General features: G+C 38.9%; 1 protein-coding gene across 1 annotated transcript in view; it reads right to left on the reverse strand.

The window, feature by feature from the left end:
- sema3fb (sema domain, immunoglobulin domain (Ig), short basic domain, secreted, (semaphorin) 3Fb) overlaps positions 1–17,263 on the reverse strand; it is a 55,803-nt gene extending 38,540 nt beyond the window's left edge. Inside the window, exons 1-2 of the mRNA XM_057361993.1 lie at positions 16,972–17,263; positions 14,371–14,521 (exon numbers count right to left, since the gene is read on the reverse strand). Coding sequence (XP_057217976.1) covers positions 14,371–14,482 — 112 coding nt within the window. The 5' untranslated portion in view covers positions 14,483–14,521; positions 16,972–17,263. The remainder of the gene's footprint in view (positions 1–14,370; positions 14,522–16,971) is intronic.
- Positions 17,264–22,333: the final 5,070 nt, after the last annotated feature.

A 22,333-nucleotide genomic window follows, 5' to 3' on the forward strand; every position in this document is an offset into this window, starting at 1 on the left:
GAAGACAAGTTAAAGATTTAGGATTTATAAAATCCTAAAATCCAGTGAGAAATTACTGATATAACTATATCCGCATTTTCTTTTGTATTTGTAATGGCCATTTTTAGAGGGGCAATAAAAATTTAAAATGCCTTGTAGACAACTTCGTAAGATGTAAACACTGGTCCAGAAGCACTTCCGGTTTCTCCATTTATTGCATTTTTAATACTTGCATATATAATCTTAACGATATTCAATCTTATCAATTAAAAGCGTGCTCATACCGAGTATGGGAGAAAACTGCTTTTGTTCAAATCAAAACAAGAAATGTGTGAACTCCAAATCAAGTCGGCCTCCGACTGGGAAAAGATCTCCCCCAGAACCTCAAGTCTATTCCAAAACCAACCTCCCTTTCAGCGTACGGCCGATCCATTAAAAAGCGTGACTGGAAATAATACACTCACCTTCTGAGAAAAGCATACTGAATCCTAAGAAACGCACAAACTTAAATTGACAAGTTTTAAAAACATCACACTTTCCGCTCCTTTCTGTGGCCTCTCACGCTCGGTCTGACAGTCACATGTGATGTGATGCACATTATACAGTTCACACAGCTGGACATTTGTTAACATCGGATTGTAACAATCACAGCACACTGTAGGTGATCCATCCAGCTGCACCTGGATTTTCCACGTGCAAACACTTCTGTCAGATGGAGTACAGCAGGGTGAGGACCTCGGCTAAAGCGGACCGGCCACGGGATTAAGGATTTTTCCTGAAATCTAATGAAATGCCATAACTCAGAGCAGACGAAGCTTGTCAACGTTTTCTCTCGGCTGTTAGAAGAGCTCGGCTGATGCCAGCTTCACAGCTTCAAGTCATTTGTTAGTTTTTCCAGGCATCTGGCACATGACCTTGAGAGGGCCACATGCTGCCCAAATGTGCCCTGATCACAGAGCAGGTTTCTGCTTCAGGTAAGAGATTTCCATGGAAAAACATGATTTAAAAATGTATGCATCCTTCAGTCAAACGTTTTATGCGTCAGCAGATGAATTTATCCAAAGAAAACACATCGCTCTACCAACTGAGCTACAGAAATCAAGTATAAAAATACTTGAATGAGCTGACCTTGCCTATACTTTGACCATTATCTATCCGAGAGAGCATGATGAACATTTATGATCTAATCTAAATCTAAGCCTTAACCAGATACAGCACACAAACCCACTAGAATAAACCATGACCTTTAAAGGAGTTCCTCTGACATCATTTCCCCTGGAGTGTCATTATCTGTTTAATCTCTGCTCATCCCTGATCTGCTAATTAGTTACAATCAATTACAACCGCTCAGTTCTGCATCACCGTGCCGCTCTTTTGCCTCTATGTGTTATGAACATCACAAACGTTTTTGTTTTAGCAATCTCAATTACATTGGAGTCTAAGCAGGCACAACGTGATAAAGCGTTAAGCAACAAAATCCACTGTATAAATTTCACTTTGAAGAAAGATATAAATGTGCTAGTGCAAGTTTGTGCATACGTGTGAATGTGCAGTATAGACGGTTTCAGCAACAACAACATAAACAAATGTTATGTTTCCCAAACTTAACTTCTGGTAGACCTCCGCAAAGAATCAATAACTGTTGAGTAGTTCTAATTTAATTGAATACAATTCATGTACATTAACATTTATATAAATGAATATTAATATAAAATAAATTGTTATTTTACTAGCCTCTAGCCAGACCGATAACCAAACACAGATCGGAAGTTAACATCGGGCCAGGTGCATGTGTCCGATGACACCGTGTATACACTGCATGTATAAATAAAACAAATGTAGTTATTTATCGCTTTTACACTAAATTCGATTTTCACAAAGGAAAGAAAAAGTATGTATAGTCAATGTATCTACTGTAGCTAGAACCAGTTGACATTATTATTTCGCTCTGGGGAGCTGAAATGTTGCAATGGTTCTCGCATTTCTCCAAACATGAGGACATAACTGACACCCTCGAACTTGATGCAACATGTAAGTAATGACGGAAAAAGTCTTTCTGAAAGCGTTGGAGTGTTTAAACAGCCCACCATCATCACTCCAGCTGTTCAGCCAACTAATTGATGCCGTTATTACTCATTTGGTACAGAAAATAAACCAAAAGAAGTGGGTGATGACATTCACAATCCCGTGGCAACGGTCACACGCTCACACAAATGCAATCCCTCCGAGTCAGGACGTGTTCTTAATGGAAGCTAGAATAAAAACGACGGCTTGCGCATACATCTGGAGCTCAGCCCGATTATACACTTGCTTCACGGCACCCAAGAGTCAAGACCACGCGTCCGTTCGGCAGCTCGAGACCGTACTGTGTGGAAGATAAATTCTAAACATGTCCAAACGGGACGCGAAGAAAACTGAGGCATCAACCTTTGGGGAAATCTGACACCGACTGTATCCCCAGCCTGGACAACCGCACAAACACAAACCACAGCACAGGGAGCGGACACACTCCGAGGTCGTGCAAATCAAACTCCTGCCCCCTTCTGTGCACACTGCCCTCTCTCTCTGCGTGCATGCGAGTCTATTGCCGTCTTCTCTCTTGCACTCAACCCACGTTTGTCTTTTCCACAAAAAAGGACATGCAAATGCGCCGTTTCCCCTCTTCTCTGGGAAACGCCACGGGGCGCTGGGATACAGAAATTAAACAAAGTCGCTGTGATGCATGCGGCAAAGTGGCAATAAAGTATTCATTAACAGCCATTCAGACGCTAAGCGAGGCGACAAGTGGTCGAGTTAAGAAGTTAAACAGAGACTTTATGCGGTAAAACCTCCCCTGGGCTTATATATTTACAAAACAAAGGCGCTCCATTGACGGGTCCCGCAGTGCAGTGCACCTTGCTCGGGGGGAGATGGGCTTGTGTGAATGGGACGCAGAATCAAGTGCGTTTACCTAGAGTGCGGCCTTCACTTTGATGTCAGAGGAGTGGGTAAACAAACACGCACAGGCAAGATTAGCATTTGAGGGATTTATATGTGTAGATATTGGACCTTTCTAAAGAATTCCGTGAAACTGTATTTCATGCACACGCTGTATGACTTTCTTTCTTTTGCAGAACACAAAAGGAGATATTTTGAAGAACGTTGGTAACCAAACAACATTACCACTCAGACATTCCTTGAAATATCTTTTATCGTGTTTCACTAAAGAAAAGTAAGGCAAACAGGTTTAACAACATGAGGGTGAACAAATGATGCCATCATTTTTATTTTTTGTGTGAATCCCTTTAAAAAGGTCAACTTGGATTAAACACTCACATTCATTTAAAATTTCCATCTATAGCCAAATTCTGTGTTCTTTATATACATACGCTTATTGTGTGCTTCAAAGTGTGTGTGTGTGTGTGTGTGTTGTGTGGCACTCATTGATGGCAAAATAATGGCCCAGTTCCAGTCACAAGCCCACCCCCAGGTCTCCCAGAACGTGAATGAACTGTTGTGAATGGGACGACGAACCCACACAAATGCCCTCTTCCCACTCGTCTTGCCCCCGCACTCCATCCCATAAGGCAGGCGGGCGTGCGGGGGCAAGACGAACAACAAAAACAACAACATCAACCACCACAACAAGGGACATAATTTGCGCCGCCCCTTCCCATTCTACCTTTCGCACACCGAGGACCACAATACGCCCCCCACTCCAGACCAATTCCACAGCCCACAGGGAAATTGAACAGTTGTTGTGGTCACAAAGCCAAACCTCAACCCTTTCCCACCAGGAAGAGGGGTGGGATGTGGGTGGAGGGTTAATGGTCGAGAGGGAGGGCCTGGCACAGCTTCAATAAGAGCAGATGAGAGCTCATCTCCTTCCATGACAATTGCCACCCACCCAAAAAGCACGCAGTGTCGGCCGACCGAAGAACGCAAATCAGCATCTCAATGAGGGCATCAAAGACTCTTGAAGAAGGAGCAGATGATGAGTTCCTCTTTGGTGGACACTTAACAAACATTGTGTCATCTCCGGACCCTTGGTTGAAATTGAAGGAACGTGTTAAGGACGTAAGAGGGTTAAAGAACATTTGAAATTGTGACCAAATTATAGATGACTGTATGTCATTATTACAATTCAAAGTTACGAAGTAAGTAATGAAGATGGACAGATCTAGTGAAAGCATTGATAAATGACTGACACTTCTCTGATTAATGATGTTGAGCTCATTAAATACAGCCGCTCTCGACCCCAACCCACGGAGGGGTCAGACCCTCTCCACATCATCTCTGGAGGGTGTTACAAACTTACGGCACAGCTCTGGGAAAACAGACTCGGGAACTGGGTTGTGATGAAGAACTTATAATAGCATACGTTAGGGCTGTGCCGATAAACGATATCATATCGAATCGCGATAGAACGTATTTCAAAAACGATGATAAGCTATTGGCATTTTGATTCGATATTATTAATTAATCTTACAGTCTAACAGAACGCAGAAATAAACGCAACAACAGTCAGTCAGCGTGCAGCTTTTATCATGCGCGTCAAAGTACAAAGTCCATTTCATACTGCACTTGGCAAAGAAAACTCAACATGAGGAGGAAAACATTACTGGAAGCTGAAACAAAGGTGAAACTAACCTCGAGTTGTCATCACGCGGTTTATCAAGTGTCTTATTTTTTTCGCAATCGCCGGTTAAACAAAACAAACTTGAGGCGCAATTGCAAGCGACTTACTTCGAAACTCAAGCACAAACGTTTTTATATCCATCGTTAACATATCTGCTAACATGAGCTGGTGCTTATGAAACAAACCAGCGCTGCCCTGTACAGATTAGAGATGTAATGAAGTGAGTTTGTCTGCACATTAAAATATTGAACCTTGTATGTAAGATGCTTGCATGATTAAAGAAATGTACTACAGTTTATGTGAGATGTCTTTTTGAAAGACTAAGGTTCACTGAATGCATTGAATAAAACCCACTACTCGAGCAAGACATTATTGCAGCGTTATGTATGTGCGCAGGTGCTGAGCCAATAACGTTCGAATGTACGCAGTAACGGAGCCCTTTCATTGGTTGAATGTACTGAATGAACACTCCCTTTACTTAACGAATCAATTGAGTCAAAATGAGACTGAATGAACTGGTACATGTTGTTTATGGCCTAATATCCTCTGTGTTGCAACAGTGCATTCATTTAATTGAATTTTAACTGGTTAAAGGTTAACTTTTGTTAATAAACTGTATTTAAAATAGATTATTTTAAATACAGTTTTGTAATTAAATATATATCGAAATAAATATCGTTATCGATCAATATAGAAAAAAAACTATCGAGTTTACTTTTTTGTCATATCGCCCAGCCCTAGCATACGTTCTGCTCGACAGTTCACATGTGATATGATTTTTATCACGTAGATGTTATGGAATGATTTTTTAGGAACTTCTAAACATTTTGGTACAAACTCAACAGATGTGAAAAATCAAAGCACACAATTCAGTGAATATCGCTGTGCTGTTTATAAGAATTCAACGGTTCAATTTTATGCGTTTCAGAAAATAAGGGCCAAAAATAGCCATTGAAAAATAGCCAAAAATAGCCACTAAAACCCGAGCCATATACAGTCTTGAAGAAATAGTTCAGGAGGAAATTATAATTGATTCAATCCTTATGCCATCCCAGATGTACATTCTTAAAAATAAAAGTTCTCAAGCTGTGTTCTTCACAGCAATGCCAAAGGAGTGTCATTTATGTTTCACTAAAATAGTCCTTAAAATAACCATTTCTTCCTTACGTTTTTATTTATAGTACCTTAAAGACAAAAATGTTCTCCTATGGCATCGTTTAGCATCTTTATTCCTTCCTGCTTGGTTACTTTACATTCTCTTACAGCTTACCAATAAGACAAATAGTTCAAAATTCCATTTAAGAATTCCATTTGCTTTAAATTGCAATTGAGAAACAAATAATGTTGAATTTATATTCAACTCCGCAGACACTGTAATTGCTGACCAGCCCTATGGTGGCTGTTAGCCAATGCCCTGGTCAAGACCCAATTAACTCTTGCTAAAATCACCTCTCACCTCCCCACTGAGCAGTCGCGGCTATTTTCAACACAAACACGCACAACACCTGTCAGTCACACACTCTTAATCCAACAGGACCATCATTCTATCCGACACTTTAATCCAGAGAACATTAGCATTAAATCTAAATATACTCTGTGTACTATACTCTGAGCCACATGCAGATATTTTCAATATCTGAGTATTTGCTTAGGTTTCCTAGACCTCTTTAACCAACTACTGTATAATCCAGTAATCTGGTTTAGTTTAAGTAATAGTTCACTTTAAAATAAACGACAATTTACATTAAAACATTAAGGCTACCTTTAGGTCCATTAACATTTTATTGAGAATTTTAACTGATGACAATTAACTTAAGTCTTCATGATCTTCTCATCTAAAATATGCTCTGGAACCATTCCTATCCGTTTTCATGAGAATTAGGCTACTTATATGTGCAAACTTTATGGCCAATAAAACATTTTATTCACAAAGAGAACAGATGGAACAGCAAAACTTGGTGTAGGATGGCATTTCTGAGTCTTCTGCTGAGCAACAACTGAGCTCAGAACAACAGCGAAACCCAAAACCCCCAGAAGCACACAAGTGAGAGTCCTGAACAGACACCACATTAAACCAAACACCACTCTTCCTGTGAGAGCTGCAAGTGTGTCCTGCTGCCACCCCAAGAATTCTGAATATTCAACCTTCCTGAGAATCCCCCGTCAACACATCAGATGCGAGGAGACAAAGAGAGAAAGTCACAGACAGCAAGTCCATATTCTTACTGCTGTAAAGCAAAAATATCTGCAGTTTTGCAACACATCAGACTAGAGGACTGGAATAAACTGTTGTATAAATTTAGCTGACAGTCACCTACAATTTCTGTTCCTTCATCAGTAATAAACACTTCAGCAAGCGAGAATCTGTGGAGAGAACCAGAAGGAAAATACTGATTTTATTCTCTCCAGGTGCTCACAATCACATACACATCAACCTCTAAGGTCTGTGAACAGGCCATCAGTAACTGCTGTGGAACACAAACAGACCCATGCGCACAATCCACGTCCCAAAACGGAATGAGGACCACCCATGTGACATCTAAAATGCAGATGCATAGCCACATGTCTCACCCCACAATTCCAGCGTCACACAACAGGCAGATCTCCCTCGTTTTCTCGCTCTATACACTCGAGTTGAACCTGCTGACCTGAAGCTCATGTGAAAGGGCGTGATAATCCACTGACCTCACTCCAAGCGCTCGCGGTGCATGCTCTGGTTTGTGAGGGGTTTTAAATGTCCAGCTGCTGTTGTGTCCGTACGCAGACTGATGAGATTCAAACGGGAAGCATTACAATGCAGCTGCAGGGATTACAGCGGAGATCTGTGGGAACCCTGAGCTCATCATCATATCACTTCAGATTACTGAATCACGTCGACTGGTGCAGTCAGATACACTACAGAGAATGTGGGTCAAAACAACAACGAGAAAAAACCCCGACAAAGGTCATATTTTATATTCCTCTGCAGCGGTCAAGCGGCTTTCGCGAGGGCATCAGAATTAGTGACAAACTATTCAATTCTTAGAACCCCAACTACAGTTTAAAAGCATATTCAGACATTTTATAAAACACTGATTAAACTTTTATCACCAACCAACTGCATTACTGTTAGATACTGTCAACCAACTCAAGGTCTTCGGAAGGACTCTTCCTGTTTACGGACCATCAAGTTCGTGCTACTTATCTTTACCAACAGCAGCTATTTTAATACCAGGACTATGACCTGGCCCATTTTGCGTGTGAAGGGCAGAAACACCCTCGCAGGGTTAATGCTCTCCCTGTTTTGAATGCCAAAGGCCCTTAAAGTGGATCTGAGCATCCTGAAACCCAAAGCGCCTCTGAGGAAATTATTTAGCCATTAAGAAGAATCTCAATCTCTTTTCTTCTTATCGTGCATCCGTCTATTCATCCGCTACAGATCCCTTCTTGCTATCTGCTCGCAAACTCAGGTCTGAGCGATCTTTACCTTCCCAAACACAATAAGTCCAGTGTTCCTCTTCTGAAAAGTGGATACTTTAAGACCTGGAGAACAAATCATCCTCAACTGACTTCCTTTCAAATGACCTGATTTAACATGACAGCGCAGAATAGTCTGCAAGGATTGGATGTCGTTCTACACTTATTTGAAGGACAAAAGTGATCACTGTCAAATTGGACATTTGGCGTCGCCATATGAAGTTGTCAAATGTACAAACTGCTGCTTTTTAAAGGCAAGCAACAGTTGTTTGGTTGGGTAATCCATAACTATTCTCACTTGCCTATAAACCGTCCATATGCGGTTATGTTCTTCGTCATAAAAGTGCTGTTTTCCTGGCTGGCATACAGTAAATACGGGTAATGGGCTGAGCACATCAATTATACTGTATTACGTCTATATTTGTTATTGCAGTATTGGCTGTAAATGCCAATGAGACGTGTAATGCTCAAGAGCGCTCCGGCCAAAACCTCACGCCCCAAAACCCACCGCTGCTATTTTTAGAAATTAAAAGTGTTAGCGGGCAAATACGAGCGCCACACGTTTAGTATACAGAGGTTAACCGAATAAGAAAAAACAAGCTGTGGTATTGGGCTGACTGGCTTCATTTATTTCACAGACAAATTTGATGGACAAAACTCAAGTCTTTTAATGCAGGAATACAAAGTAAGTTACTGGAATAAGAAAAGAAAAGACACAAAAATATATAGAAATGTTCATAGTGTCTATTTAAATGAAATGCTCTAATAAGATCAAGGAAAACAGTATACACACTAAAAGGGATAGTTCACCCAAAAATAAAAATCTGTCCTCTTGTCATTTCAACCGAACTATGGAGGTACCCATTCAATTCTATTGTACGGACAAAAAACCAATGCAAGCCAACTAGCACTGTCGCTGTTCGGTTACCGTCTTTCTTAAAAATGTATTTTGTGTTCTGCAGAAGAAAGTTTGACAAGAGGCTGAATAAATAAATGAGGACTGTCAAAATGACAGTCTTCACAAGAAGGAAATGTTTCCTCGCGAATAACATTCTCCTTGACCCCAAACCTGAACAGCAAGCATATTTCATGTCATTAAAAGCTTTGTTGGCTATGAAGTAAACTTTGAGCCCTGGTATTGCAGCACAACGGAGTGAACTCAAAGGTGCCGCCCATCTCCTCGAGAACGTGTCGTCTCTTTAACCCTATCCTGAACCAGACTTATTCTGATCACTGTCTTGGCAAACAGCAATGCTGACTTTGAACAAGCATGAGGGGGTAACCCCAGACCAAACACTCTGTGGGGTGTACGAGTGTGTTTGCAGTTAAAGGGGGCGATAACCCCCTGGAGGTTGGCTGGCGACAGAGATCCCTATGGCTTTAAATCAATTGTGCATGCCGGTTCACCTTTCAGTCTCACCTTTGTGATGCGTGCAATGGTGATGAATTGGTTTCATTAGGATAAATCACACACTTAAACCGCCTTGATTCACATTGGACGAGTTTTTATCCTTTTGTTGAAATTGTAGACGATAACCCCCACTTGCTTCAAAATTAACCCGTGCATACAGCACAAACAAAAACGGATGTCTGGTCGTCTGGATGCAATCACTTGAAAATTGATCGTCACCGAATCAGTGTCACTTCGCTCACCGTGCTAATCCATTTCTACACCAGACCAAACAGGATTGGATTTCTCCTAAACCTGATATGGAAAAGGTACCACACATCTGCCTCTGGTTTGGAAGCCCTCACCATTGGCATCACAGGAAGTTTGCCCTGGGGAGCGTGCACAACGAGGGGGAAGGAAGTTGTGAAGCTCAAAGAACAATTAAGATGTTTTCGATTTACTCTCCGAGTGGGTTAAGACCGCTTTACTAGAAAAGTGAGCCCCACTCGTGTGAGGGGTCACAACTCATGACCCCTAAAGTGGGTTGATGGAGCAAATCGATTTGGAACGGCACCGTAGACTGTCGGACGCGAACCTCTTGTTACAACGGCCAACATATCAACTTAACAACTTAAAATTGGCTCAGTTTGGCCTTGTGTTTGAGTCACAAATGTCTTAAATTATAGCACTGTGAAGTGGAAAGCAAACCTAAAAGTGACAACTTTTTTAAAACCAGTTGACTTACTGACACTACTAACTGAAACACATAGGGGTTGGGTTATACATCTTGAAAACTTCGGACTACTATGGAAGTCGAAGAAAGTGGTTAAATGATCATATAATGTGTTTGGACCGATCTCAGATGAGATGAGAGGTTTATACGTCTGGTACCGGGTGTGGTTTTGACATTAATTAGCACATTCCTGTTTGTTCTGCGAGGCGTTATGAATGGAAAACAGTTGGCCTGCACTTTGGGTAGATGGCAGGTGCTGTCTTATGATGAGGTTTGCGCTCGCTCTCCAAACCAATTATAAGACCCAAATGTGTGATTGGCTCAGGAGCTCTGCGGCTGCAAAACCCAAACTGCTGCGACCAACCTAACAGCACAAAAACAGGCAAGCAAGCAATGCATCAGCTTTTCCTGATAAACACAACTATAAATCCAGACCCTCGGACTAAAAAGTAGATTATCCCAAAACAAAAATTCTGATCATTAGGTTTTCACTCATGTTTCTCCAAACCTGTATGCCCTTATTTTTCCCCATACACAAAAAAAAAAACAGTGATCATGGGCTTTCAAGCAACAAAGGTGCTATAAAATAAAAAGAGTTGTACATATACAACTATTGGCATGACTTTTGTTTGTGGTCATTATGAACCGCTATTGTAGAAATGTGACCCAATCTGTAAAACAAAAAAAAAAGTATTTTTTGAGATTTACTGTTTTCTACATAAAATCATCTTACACAATGTAAAGAACATTCTGTGAAAATACAACCTTGATATCATTAAAGGGGTTAAATGACACGGCTAAAACGAATATTATCGTGTATTTTAGATGTAATGCAACGTGTAGTGTTGTCAAAAGTACCGGTACTTCGGGTCCAAGTCGGTACCTAAAAATAAAAAAGTTGTCGGTACCTAATTTTCATAAGACCCGGTAGCACCGACATACCGGGTCAACCGGGTACTGATGCTCTGTCTGACAGGTTGTCAGTCTGAAACTTTTTATAGACGCAATGAGCGGATAAGCGCTGCTCCGATCCACAAGAGATGCACACAGAAATACTTCAGATTCAAGTCATATCACAAAGAAAATGAACAGAGTTTTGTGGTGAAAGGAGGAATCATCCTGATTTAAGTTAACAATTCAAGCGGTAAGTTTCAAATTCTGTTCGCGTTTGCATTATGAATGTTGTAGCATATATTAAGTTAAAGGTTACGTTAAAATAAACGTCCCTGTTTGCATGTTAATTTGTTAGCGCTAATGCTAATCCAGTCAAGTGTCCTTATTAACCATTTAATGCTTTTATAACTGTAATGGGGTAAAATAAATGAGAGGACATGATGGGGTTTACAATACCCATTTTATTTAGGCCTATCTGATGTGCTAGAAAACTAGTATACTAACTGTATGACTAGCAATGTGTATGTCTTGGATAGATACTGTAACTATTAGGTTTAAAAAGCCACATTTAAACTAAATAAAAAATATATCTGTTGCATTTATTATTTTAATATACAGTTACCTTAATGTAAGTAATCTTGTGTAAATGCAGTATAAAAACTGATGTTTGTTTTAATATTGCATATGCATGTTTGTTCAGTCATTTGACTTACTGAAGTTTATTCTATTTGTCTTCTACAGCAGCAGACTGAGGAGGATGTTCAGCAGTGAGCACACAACAGTTTCAGCAACAATTAACTTATACTTCATGTATACAAAATGGCATTGCTTTCTATACATTTATATTAACAATGAGCTTTATTAATAAAATTGTGTTTCAATTAGCATGTACTGGTATTTTGCTTTGGTACCGAAATTGGTACCGAGAACTGTGGAATTTTACTGGTATTGGTACCTACTACTGAAATTTTGGTACCGTGACAACACTAGCAACGTGTATATACGACTTAAGGTTAAAAAACGCTGTATTTTCCACATACCGTGCATGTTTGTATCTCCTCTTTGCCCCGCCTCTCTGAAACGCGCAGGTTTTTTACAAAGCTCATGGCTCTGAAAAGCTAGGTGTGCTATGATTGGCCAGTTAACCAGTGCGTAGTGATTGGTCGAATACTGCAAGCGTTGACGAAAATGTAACTCCTCTTACCATATTTGGAACATCAGGTTCCTCTTCAATTGTACTGACAGGTACACCCACCTTACTTGCATATACATTTGGGCGATCTTAGTCAAATCATACTAAGAACTGACGTAGATTTGTGGGGGTGTGGTTACACGAGGCGTTTCAGGCAGGTCTGGGTGAGCATTCGCTTTTAGATAGAATGCGTCTTTTGTTCCGACACTTTAATTTTATGCAATTTTACGTGTCTAATACATGCATGGGCAACTTATAACACACCAAAGACACAGAAAAACACGTATTTGCGCCATATGACCCCTTTAATATTGGTAGATTAAGGCCAAAGATGGAAATCGAAATCGTAGTGAAATTAATGTTTGAAATTGAAATCAAACTTTGATGTTCAATTTTGAGATTTCAGTCTGGTTTTCACAGACTGGGTCAAAAATGATCTGTCAATATTCTTATCTGTAAAAATTCCTAAAAAGAAATATAGACGCAGTAAATCACAAGTATATTGTACGATGAACACAAAGGTGAGTAAATAATAATTCAATTCTCATTTTTGGATGACCTATTTCTTTAACCACATTAAATCGCCGATAGCAACATACAGTACCCTACATACACCACAATTTGGACATTGCGGAACGTTCTAATCAAAGACTGCGAGCCGTATAATGGGCGTACACAGACATGAAGCGGGTTCCAGCATCTCACAGCGCCAAATGAGAGACCAATATTTCTAAATCCTTCAAAAATGACTGGATCTACAAACATGCTCAGTGGAGTGTTAAATCCATCTTGATTAAAGCGGAAAAAGCCTTGAATACGAACTGCCCCGGTCTCCGTAATTAAGTCTGCCAGTGCATTCTGGTCTGAGCTTGGCAAACAGTCTTATATCCTGCTCCCTGCTCCCAGATCTCAAATATCTAATCACAGACCTGATCTCCAGCAGTGCAGACCCGCGGTACATTGATGTGCATGGCTGATCTAGACAATCTAACTCTAGACTCTATTGCCTGGGCATTGCCTGGGCCCGGTTGCATAAAGCACCTTAAGTTTTTCCCTTAAGTATGACACTTAAGGGGTGATTTTCCGTTACCAAAGACAATAGAAGAATAACTCAAGTAAAACTTGAGGTATACTTATGGACATACTTAAGGGAAAATTACACTTAAGGTGCTTTATGCAACCGGGCCCAGGCCTATTGGACACACTTAAAAATAATAATGTCTACTCTGTACAACACCATTTACAGAATTCAACAATGAGGTTTCTGAGCTTCCCATATTATGACTCTATGCATTGACGTTGCATTATATCTTACTCATATTGGTTCATACGTCTAATTTTTGCTTTGCCATTGAAAATTGGTGTAAAAGAGGCCAAGGCACGATCAAGGCTTTGTAATTTGCATGAGTGATTTAAACACTTAAATTTTCCAGACTGCTTTCCCAAACTAGTGGACTGGAACTAGTCAACTATTGTTGTATTATGAACCACAGACTTCAAAAGGTTCACTTAACTGCAAAACACTACTTGGAATATGTATTTTATGGATAAAATTCACTGTGTACTCTAGATATCTGTGGAAATCAGTCCCTGAAGGTTCATCTGAAATGATTTCCTCTCCAGCTTTTCAACTGCTATTGGTTATTTCAGAAATGTGCTTAAATACATACTACTGAAATAACTGACAAGGCATGTTCAGTGTTCTATACATTTTTCTGACCCGTGTTGACGGTTAGCAATGATGTTATTACATCTCTTGTTTGTGTTTTTAATTACTCTGACAAAGAATGAAAGCGGATGCAGCTGGATTTAAAACAAACCCACGTTTGACGGCAAAGCCATTAGAGACGCACCGACGGTTTCCACTCATTCAGCATTGTCGGCTGAACTGAAGAATCCGTCTACGCTGTACATTTACTCCAACCCAAAACATTTCACCGCCTGCGCTCATTTATCAACTCATCAAATTCAGTCATGAAAACCAGAAGGCACCATGTGAGAAAATGATATTCCAGAACGTCCGCACGGTTCCTCAGAAACCACAGGCCCAGAGACAAAAAACAAAAGCGCAGTTCATAAAATCCAAAAAGAAAGATGCGTGCCCTTACCTTTGAAGGAGAGGTAGACCCGGGGGGAATTCTGAGGGTCATTTTCCAAACCCAATGTCAGGACACATAGAGCCAGGAGAATCTGGACTGCCCAAGGACTCTCCAGCAGCATGGTGCATCCGTTCAGGTCCGATACGATTCACAAAGGTCACTGAAAAAAAACACAATATTGTCAGTTTCATAAACTTCATGACAGAAAAAAAATATATTTCTTCTGGTTAATTTCTGGTCATTTGGTCATCTTACTAAGAAGCCACAATCCAGTTTAGCAACGCACAAAACAACTTAAACATTATAATGCATGCCATATATCATAAATCCACAGCAATATGTCACAAAAAGGCTTTACCCCATATACGTTCCAGAGAATTTTAAATGTAAATGTTTTAACCCTGCGGTCCAGTGTGCTTTAATAAGAGGAGGCCCTGTGCAGTAAACACTTCACCCAAAAACAGGGTTTTGGTTACATTTGTTTGAAACATACAGTAAAGGGATATTCCCCACAGGAGGACGTTGACAAAGCTCAGTGCCGTCACATACTCCATCTCTTTCAGATGGAGAAGAACAAGGCTGCCACCCATAGAGGGACCGCGCTCACGTTGCTGAAGGGTGACGTGACATTAACCTTAAAACCCTAATTCTGCACAGAGATAGTTGAATCAACGTTACCAACCCCACAGTACTTGCATTCATCACGGCTGTAAACCTGATGCGTTTTAAAAAGTATTGCTGGTGGAAGACGAGTCGTCCAAAAAAACTGAGCCGAGCGTTTATGATTGGAAGCAGCTGTTTAAACCTCAGCTATTTGAAGGCAATTTGTTAACTGTCCCGCTGTTTATCTAAATTCTCTGCCTCTTTACCTCACATAAGCCAGTGAAATTAAACAACAATTATATGGACACAAGTGCACACAGACACACATTCTCGCAAATACACAGAGAATGGACCATACATGCACCAAAGCTTACTGTTTTAAATACATCTGTAAAGACACTTCATTCAGTAACGACGAGTGAATTTTATGGATCAAAGCTTACTTTTCAGTTTAAAGTCTTTCTCATTTCAATTTATTTTTTAAATACAGCTCTAATTTCCCCCATTTTCTGTAAAATAAAGACTATTTTATATATGCACAATTTAGAATCTTTTAGACTGTAAATCGTATTATATTGTATTGTCATTGTGTTGAATGTCTGTACTAGAAGCTTCCAACACCAAAGAAAATTCCGTGTGTGTGCAAGCACACTTGGCAATAAAGCTCTTCTGATTCTGATTCTGATTCTAAGATGAAAAATTATTGGTTTTCAAATATTCTGCATTTATTCAGAGCATTCAGTTATAATAAACTTATTTTATTGCACTTTATTAAATATACAGCTATTTTAATGGATCTAGTATTTGAAAAATTCGTATAAGTAGATAAATATACGCAACTAATCAAACTTTCCACAATGCAAGCAATGGCACTCAGTAATTCTAAAGCGAAACATTTTTAACAAAAGAGCACATTGCAAAAGTGCATGATCAACTTTTATCTAGCACAAAGTGATAAAGCACCCATGTACAAACTAGCTTGCATCTTTTAACAAAGTTGAAAGACTTGGAACTCAACGGACTTAAAACGAACTCTGTCTGTACTTGGCTTGAAAATTCCACTTCTCTAGAAACATGTTGCAAGTTAACAAGTTTAATAACGTGTCTTGACTGAGAGATCCTGATCTTGTTTGTTTTCACCATGATCATTCTCTCTTCTGTTCTGCATTGATTGTCAGAGTGCTTATTTGTGGCTGTTATCATATCATACCATAAAGCCACTGCACATGTTCTATGCACCCTGGTTTTAGAAGTGTATTTTGTCTAATTTCCTGCCACTCAAGAGAGAATTGGAAATACACTACATTGACTTAAGTGGCTATTGTGCAGCTAGTTAACATAGAGATGTAAATGTTGTGCCAGCGCGCATACACTATAGTGTTAGAAGAACAGAAGGTTCTGAATAACTGAATATGAACTGAACTGAATAAAAACAGAAGATGTGCTAAGTAAAGAAAATATCCACTGGAATGCAGAAAAGAACAAAAAGTAAATATTAACATCATGTAGCAGTCTATTTTTACGCAGTAATAGTGTGATATTGCGCGCAACTCCAGAGAGCCTGCACATTTTCTTTACCGAATAAATTTATTACAAAGTATCATAATAGTGACAACAAACAATATGCGCTATTCTAAAATATGATTTGCTACAATTTTCATATAGGCCTACAACAAATCATGAAGACGATTAAACGTCGGCAGTAATTGTGCCATATTTGGTTAATAGGAAATTCATTATTATGACAACACAGGCAGGTGATAAAAACCACCGTAAATCCAAATTAGTTTAGAAATACAATTTGGTACGTAAAGGAGTCCTGTAATAAAATACAAAGCGCTTTCAAACAAATGAACCTTCACTACAGTGACCACAGTTTAAACACGATGTCTGTAGTAAAACTATAGCCATACAAATGAAAATCAATCCGACAAAAAGTCATCTATACTATAATAAAACCATTTTTAAAATCACAGCTATTAAATAAAATACATGCATGCGTTTTACCTGACTGCTCCACACTGCCCAAAGAAACTTGTGAGTCCTGGAGTGAATCCAATGAAACGCCGTTGAGTTTCTCTGTAGCCCCAGAAGGTATAGTCCTATAGTGAGCACCTGAGCGCGGTGTGCTTCCTATCTATTATAGTTTTCATCTGGTACAATTGTTATAAAATCCGTTTGATATTGGTCTAAGAAGCGTTATGGAAGCGCAAAAGCCACTGACAACTCCGCGTTCTTCTTCAGCGCGAGGAATATCCCCAAAAGACAAGCACACTTCTGAGTCTACGCTTTCCCTCGCCCTAACTGCTGCACAAACAGCTTGGCAGGTGGATGCAATGTCCGTCATTTGCATGTGACACGCCCACGGGGCGGAGAATTCACCTTGGAGCGCCACCCCTTCACCGCAACTGCTGTTCTTTAAAGCACCGTGTAGTCAAGTAGTCCACTAAGGACTAGGGTGAATCATCTTCCTTTTCATTAATGTAGGTAAAATAAACTTAGTAGTTATTCACGACAACGATGATAACATAAAACTGCATTTTTACTAAAATAAATTTCCTTCAAACTAATATTCTTATACATCTATCAGTAACAATACTTGGCCAAAACAATTGTTTTTTGTCGTTTTTTCATAAGCTACATTATTAATATTTGCAATTTCAACATCACTTTGTGTTGGTATTTTGTGTTATTTTGTGTTTGTTTAAATGTTACTGTTTTGTTGTGAAAACGTGAACTTACCCCATATAAAGTATCTGCCATTGAAGTAAAAAGTGTGAGAGCAAAGACTCTTACAATCAAACTCATTTTAATGTTTGCATGTGCATCTGTTGTGTTGTGAGAGCAGTGGAAATTTCCCATGACCAAAAATGCATTTGTTTACATATTAAAGGTCAGAACATGAGAATATTGTGCAAAATATGAGAGGCTTTTGAACTTCAACAATTTCCCTAAAGGGACTGCAGCAGTGACTCCGATCAAACTTTCTGAGCTTTGAAAATCAGTATTGTGACTTGAGTTTGTGAAAATCGTTTTCCAGTTTTTCTGCTTCTCACAAACAGGTTTTCATTCTGATGAACTCAAAAAGCAATGCAATTATTTAGGCAATTACAGTTTCAAAGCCTTAGGTTTAGTTTGTCCATGACCGTTTGTACACCGTACACATAGCACGCACACACATTTTCTTTTAGTCCCTTTGGCTCAGGCTGTAAGCAGAAACACATTCTTGTATTTGGAAGTAAATGTGTTTGCATGTTAATACATGACAGGGGGTGGTTGATAAAAGGTTAAAAATGTACCTGCACGAGATGTCAGAGAAATTCAATGTGTATTTGCCTGTTTCCCATAAGAAGGAAAATACCAAAATGAGACAATGATTTGGGCTATATAATATCCATACAAATGTTATAGACTGCTCTACACTTTTGCTGTCAACTATTAGATCATTTGTGCCTCTTTTTATTTCATGTCAGGAATTTTATGAGAGCTATGACAGAACAACCTTTGAGCAATAAAATCTTTCTCTGACTCTGCACTGTCTCGGAGAAAGGAATGGGGTTTTATTTTCTTTGATGTTAGCGATGTAAGACATGCAGAGACAACAACATTCACTTATTGCAAATGATCACATGTAACTAAGAGCGGGTATCTGAGAGATCAGGATGCATCTTGTGATGTGTGTTTTTACTGCAACATCTAACATTTCTACATAAAATGTAATCAGTTTATTTATTCATGGTGCCCCATTTCAGTTGTAGTTCTTGACATGCACATGGAAGAATTTTAGATTGTAAGCTAGATTTTGTGATAACTTATTAAAGACAAACAGATCATTGGCGCAGATCTTTCAGAATTTAGCACTCCATTAGGACTGTTTAATAACATGCTTCAATGTAAACTCACTCAACATGTTCAAAAAGTAAAGTCCCTATAATTCTTCAAACTTTTTAAATAGAACCAATGAGTTACTTCTGAGTCAACACATTGTGTGGGATGGTCACACAGAGTCTTCCAGACATCAGTAGGATGAAGGTTTCTAGACTGCCAGTTTACCAAAACTACATGTTTGTCTCCAACGTCGTGAAATGATTTGCAAACTTTGAGGCTACAAATGAAAAGTCACTCACTATTGTCAAAATAGATTAAAAAAGCTCATTTTAAGATTTACGTTGCCGCATGTCTTTCGCTACCCATCCGTGGGCCACATTCTTTCTCAGCCTCCTATTTAATCTACATTCTCCGCAAAATTCACATTACAGTCACAATGTGGACTGGATTTGGGCTGAAGAGGTTGAATGGACAGAAGCGGAGAATGCAGGAGAATCTGTCCTTTTCAGTATCGTCGGACCATTCACTACCCTCTCTCACTCTCTCTCCGACCTGCAATAAAACTGTTTTGAAAAACGACTTGGCAGAGGTCAAATGGAAGAACTCTTTGAATGAAAGCAGGCTGACTCTGTCTCTCCAGGCGAACTTTGACAACTTCAACAACTTATCTTTTCAGCTCAGGGCACAGAGGAACTCTGGAGGAGAGGCAGATCTACAAGACTGTCTCGGTACCCTTCCCCTCATCCTTTATGTGGAAATGAAAGACATTTCAGATGTCAGGACTGGATGTGGAGTCCGAGCGAGCATGTGAACCTGTTTCCATCGGGCTGTTGTCTTTGATCGAATGTGTCGCATCGACTTTGAGTCTCTCCTCTTGGGCTCGGCCTCTGATGTGGCTGCAGAAATATTAGGGAAACGTGGCATGACTAAGGTAACAGAAATAATAGGCCTGCGTTCCTGTGGCGATGTAAACCCCCGAGGCCACAGGTGTTATTGTGCCTTCATGTATCTGTGAACTGTGGCTGATAATGAAGGGTGCAGACACTTTAGACACAAGTGCTCACGCTGTGATTACCTCAGGGGTCAATAACCTGACACCTTTTCCCACAGCGAAGGTGCGTGTAGAAATCTGAGGGCCTCACACATACATTTTAAAGGGATACCCAAAAATGAAAATTCTGTCATCATTTACTCACCCTCAAGTTGTTCCTATCCGGTGTAAACTTTGTTGTTCTGCTGAACACAAAGAAAGATATTTTGAAGAATGTTTGTAACAAATAGTTTGGTAGTCAGTGGTGAACCAGAACTATTTAGATTTTCTCATTCTTCAAAATATCTTTCTTTGTGTTCAACAGAACAAAGAATTTGATACAGTTTTGGAACAACTTAGTAATAAAAACATAGTTTTTTTGTATTTCTATTTGTGGTGTTTTAAATAGCACAGTACTTAGATCTTAAGTTTATCCTAGAAGTAGTGAAAACAAATGTTTTTGTATATTAAATACAAAATTAGTGTGAGAAAATCGAATACATTAAGTAGGCTGGTGAGCAGTTAACTAAGCAGGTGAAGAAAAGTGCACTTATTTCACCTGGGATATCTATGGAAGCCCGTTTCCGCCAGGGTTGGGAATTTTTTTTAGAATTAGTAACTCATAAGAATGACTTAGTATCTCAAAATAATGAGAAACTAATTCGAAATTTCGACTTAGTAACTCATAATAATGACAAACTTTCTCATAATAATCACTTATAAAATCTAAAAAAAATTCCCACCCTGGCAGAAACGGTTCTCCATAGATATCTTATAAAAACAAACTAACAAAATATTTTTTGGAGGTAAGAAAGTTTGTGGATATCCTTTGGAAATGTGATTTTATCACAATTTTTAAGTTACAATTTGTTTAAATTGTGAATAAATGTGAAAATAATTTATATAAAGAAATAGCTAACTTTAAAATAAATATTTTGTGATTTTTTTATTTTTATTATTATATTTTTTTGGCATTGTCCTTGCAATCAAGCATTCAATAGTCATTTTTTTCTATAGAACCCAATCAGGTAGCAAATTTTTTCAATGTTTCTTTTCCATACCAAAAAAAACATGAAGCTCCAAAAATGATCAAATATTATATTTAATGTACATAAAATACATTTATATAAAAATGTATATAATTTTATGAATATATGAATATTATATATGAAGAGTTTCTTTGCAAAAACAGACTCTGATTAAAAACATTTACAAAAATCATATTTTTTATTATCTTGTCACGTTTTTATTGTGTTTTATTGTGTTAGTTAGCTTTTTTAGTTATTATTACTTAATCAAAACAACCCAACTGCAGTTTAATTGATCGTACCTGAAATGCACGATTAAAAAACATGATTTTTGAAAACAACGTTATCTGTTTCTGCAAATGAAGCTGTCTGTGTAAACTTCTGTAAAGTCTGAAGTCATCTTTTATTGCATGTGACCTTATTGTCATGCATATCAAACCGCTTCATAAATCTATATATTATAAGTAAAACTAAACACTATTTGTGCTTTTATGAAGCCTGTTTTCTCATTACTGAATCCAACCCCCAGGTTACTTGGTTGACCTTCTTGAAACATCAATCCATTTTCTCATCTCTCTTCCAGTGTCCTCCAGTGATCAGGACAAATAGATAAAGATCTCAATTATGCGCGGTCTGATACAACCTTCTGTTCTCTTACAGAAGTACTGTAGAAAGCAACATTTGTTTACTGCATCATTCGTCTGGACCGGTCTCAGCACTAATAGTCCCGATTAGTCTCCTGTACTGGTTTCTCTCTGGAAACAAACCTGTGGCCTTTCTCATTCACAGAGGTCTAAAAAGTCACTCTTGTCTCAGTGCTTAAGAGGTTCTGGGAAATGGGGCTTTATTTGTACCCAATCAAAGACGATGTATCACACCAGTCATCTGAGTCACTCAGGAAGCATTAGCACTATTAGTGCTCGCAAATAAACACAGCGCTCAAGGCTTTTCTGTGGGGAATACCTCTTTTCTTCAGCTTGTGGATATCAAACTCGGTCCACCGCATCACTTCACTCACTTTTGTGAGGAGGAAAAAAGCATTCCGAGCTCAAGAAAGCTCTCATAGGTTCTCATCCTTTGGGTCAATACTAATGTGCTATTGTCATAACAATGGATATGGTTGGAACAGAACAGTCTTTGTTTTTTAGACACAGCAGAGCTGCTGAGAAACCAATTGTAAAGTAATTTATGAGACTGAATAATAAACTGCTGAAGAACAGCAAATTTGTCTTGAAATTATATATAGCATTGGGTAAAGGAATAGATATTGAAAAATAAAATCCATCATCATTTACTCGTGTTGCAATATTGAACAACATGTTGAATGTATGAAACACCAGTTTAATTGAGAAAATGTGGTGAGGAAGAGGAAGATGTTCTGCGAAACTTTAATGCTTGCTTTAATTCTTTTCTTCAAACAAAGCAATCACATTGTGCGTGAGAAGAACTGTTTTTCTTTCCATTGTGCATTTTTAGAGCTTGG

This window comes from Triplophysa rosa, linkage group LG20 (genome assembly GCF_024868665.1).
Source record: "Triplophysa rosa linkage group LG20, Trosa_1v2, whole genome shotgun sequence".
NCBI lineage: Eukaryota > Metazoa > Chordata > Actinopteri > Cypriniformes > Nemacheilidae > Triplophysa > Triplophysa rosa.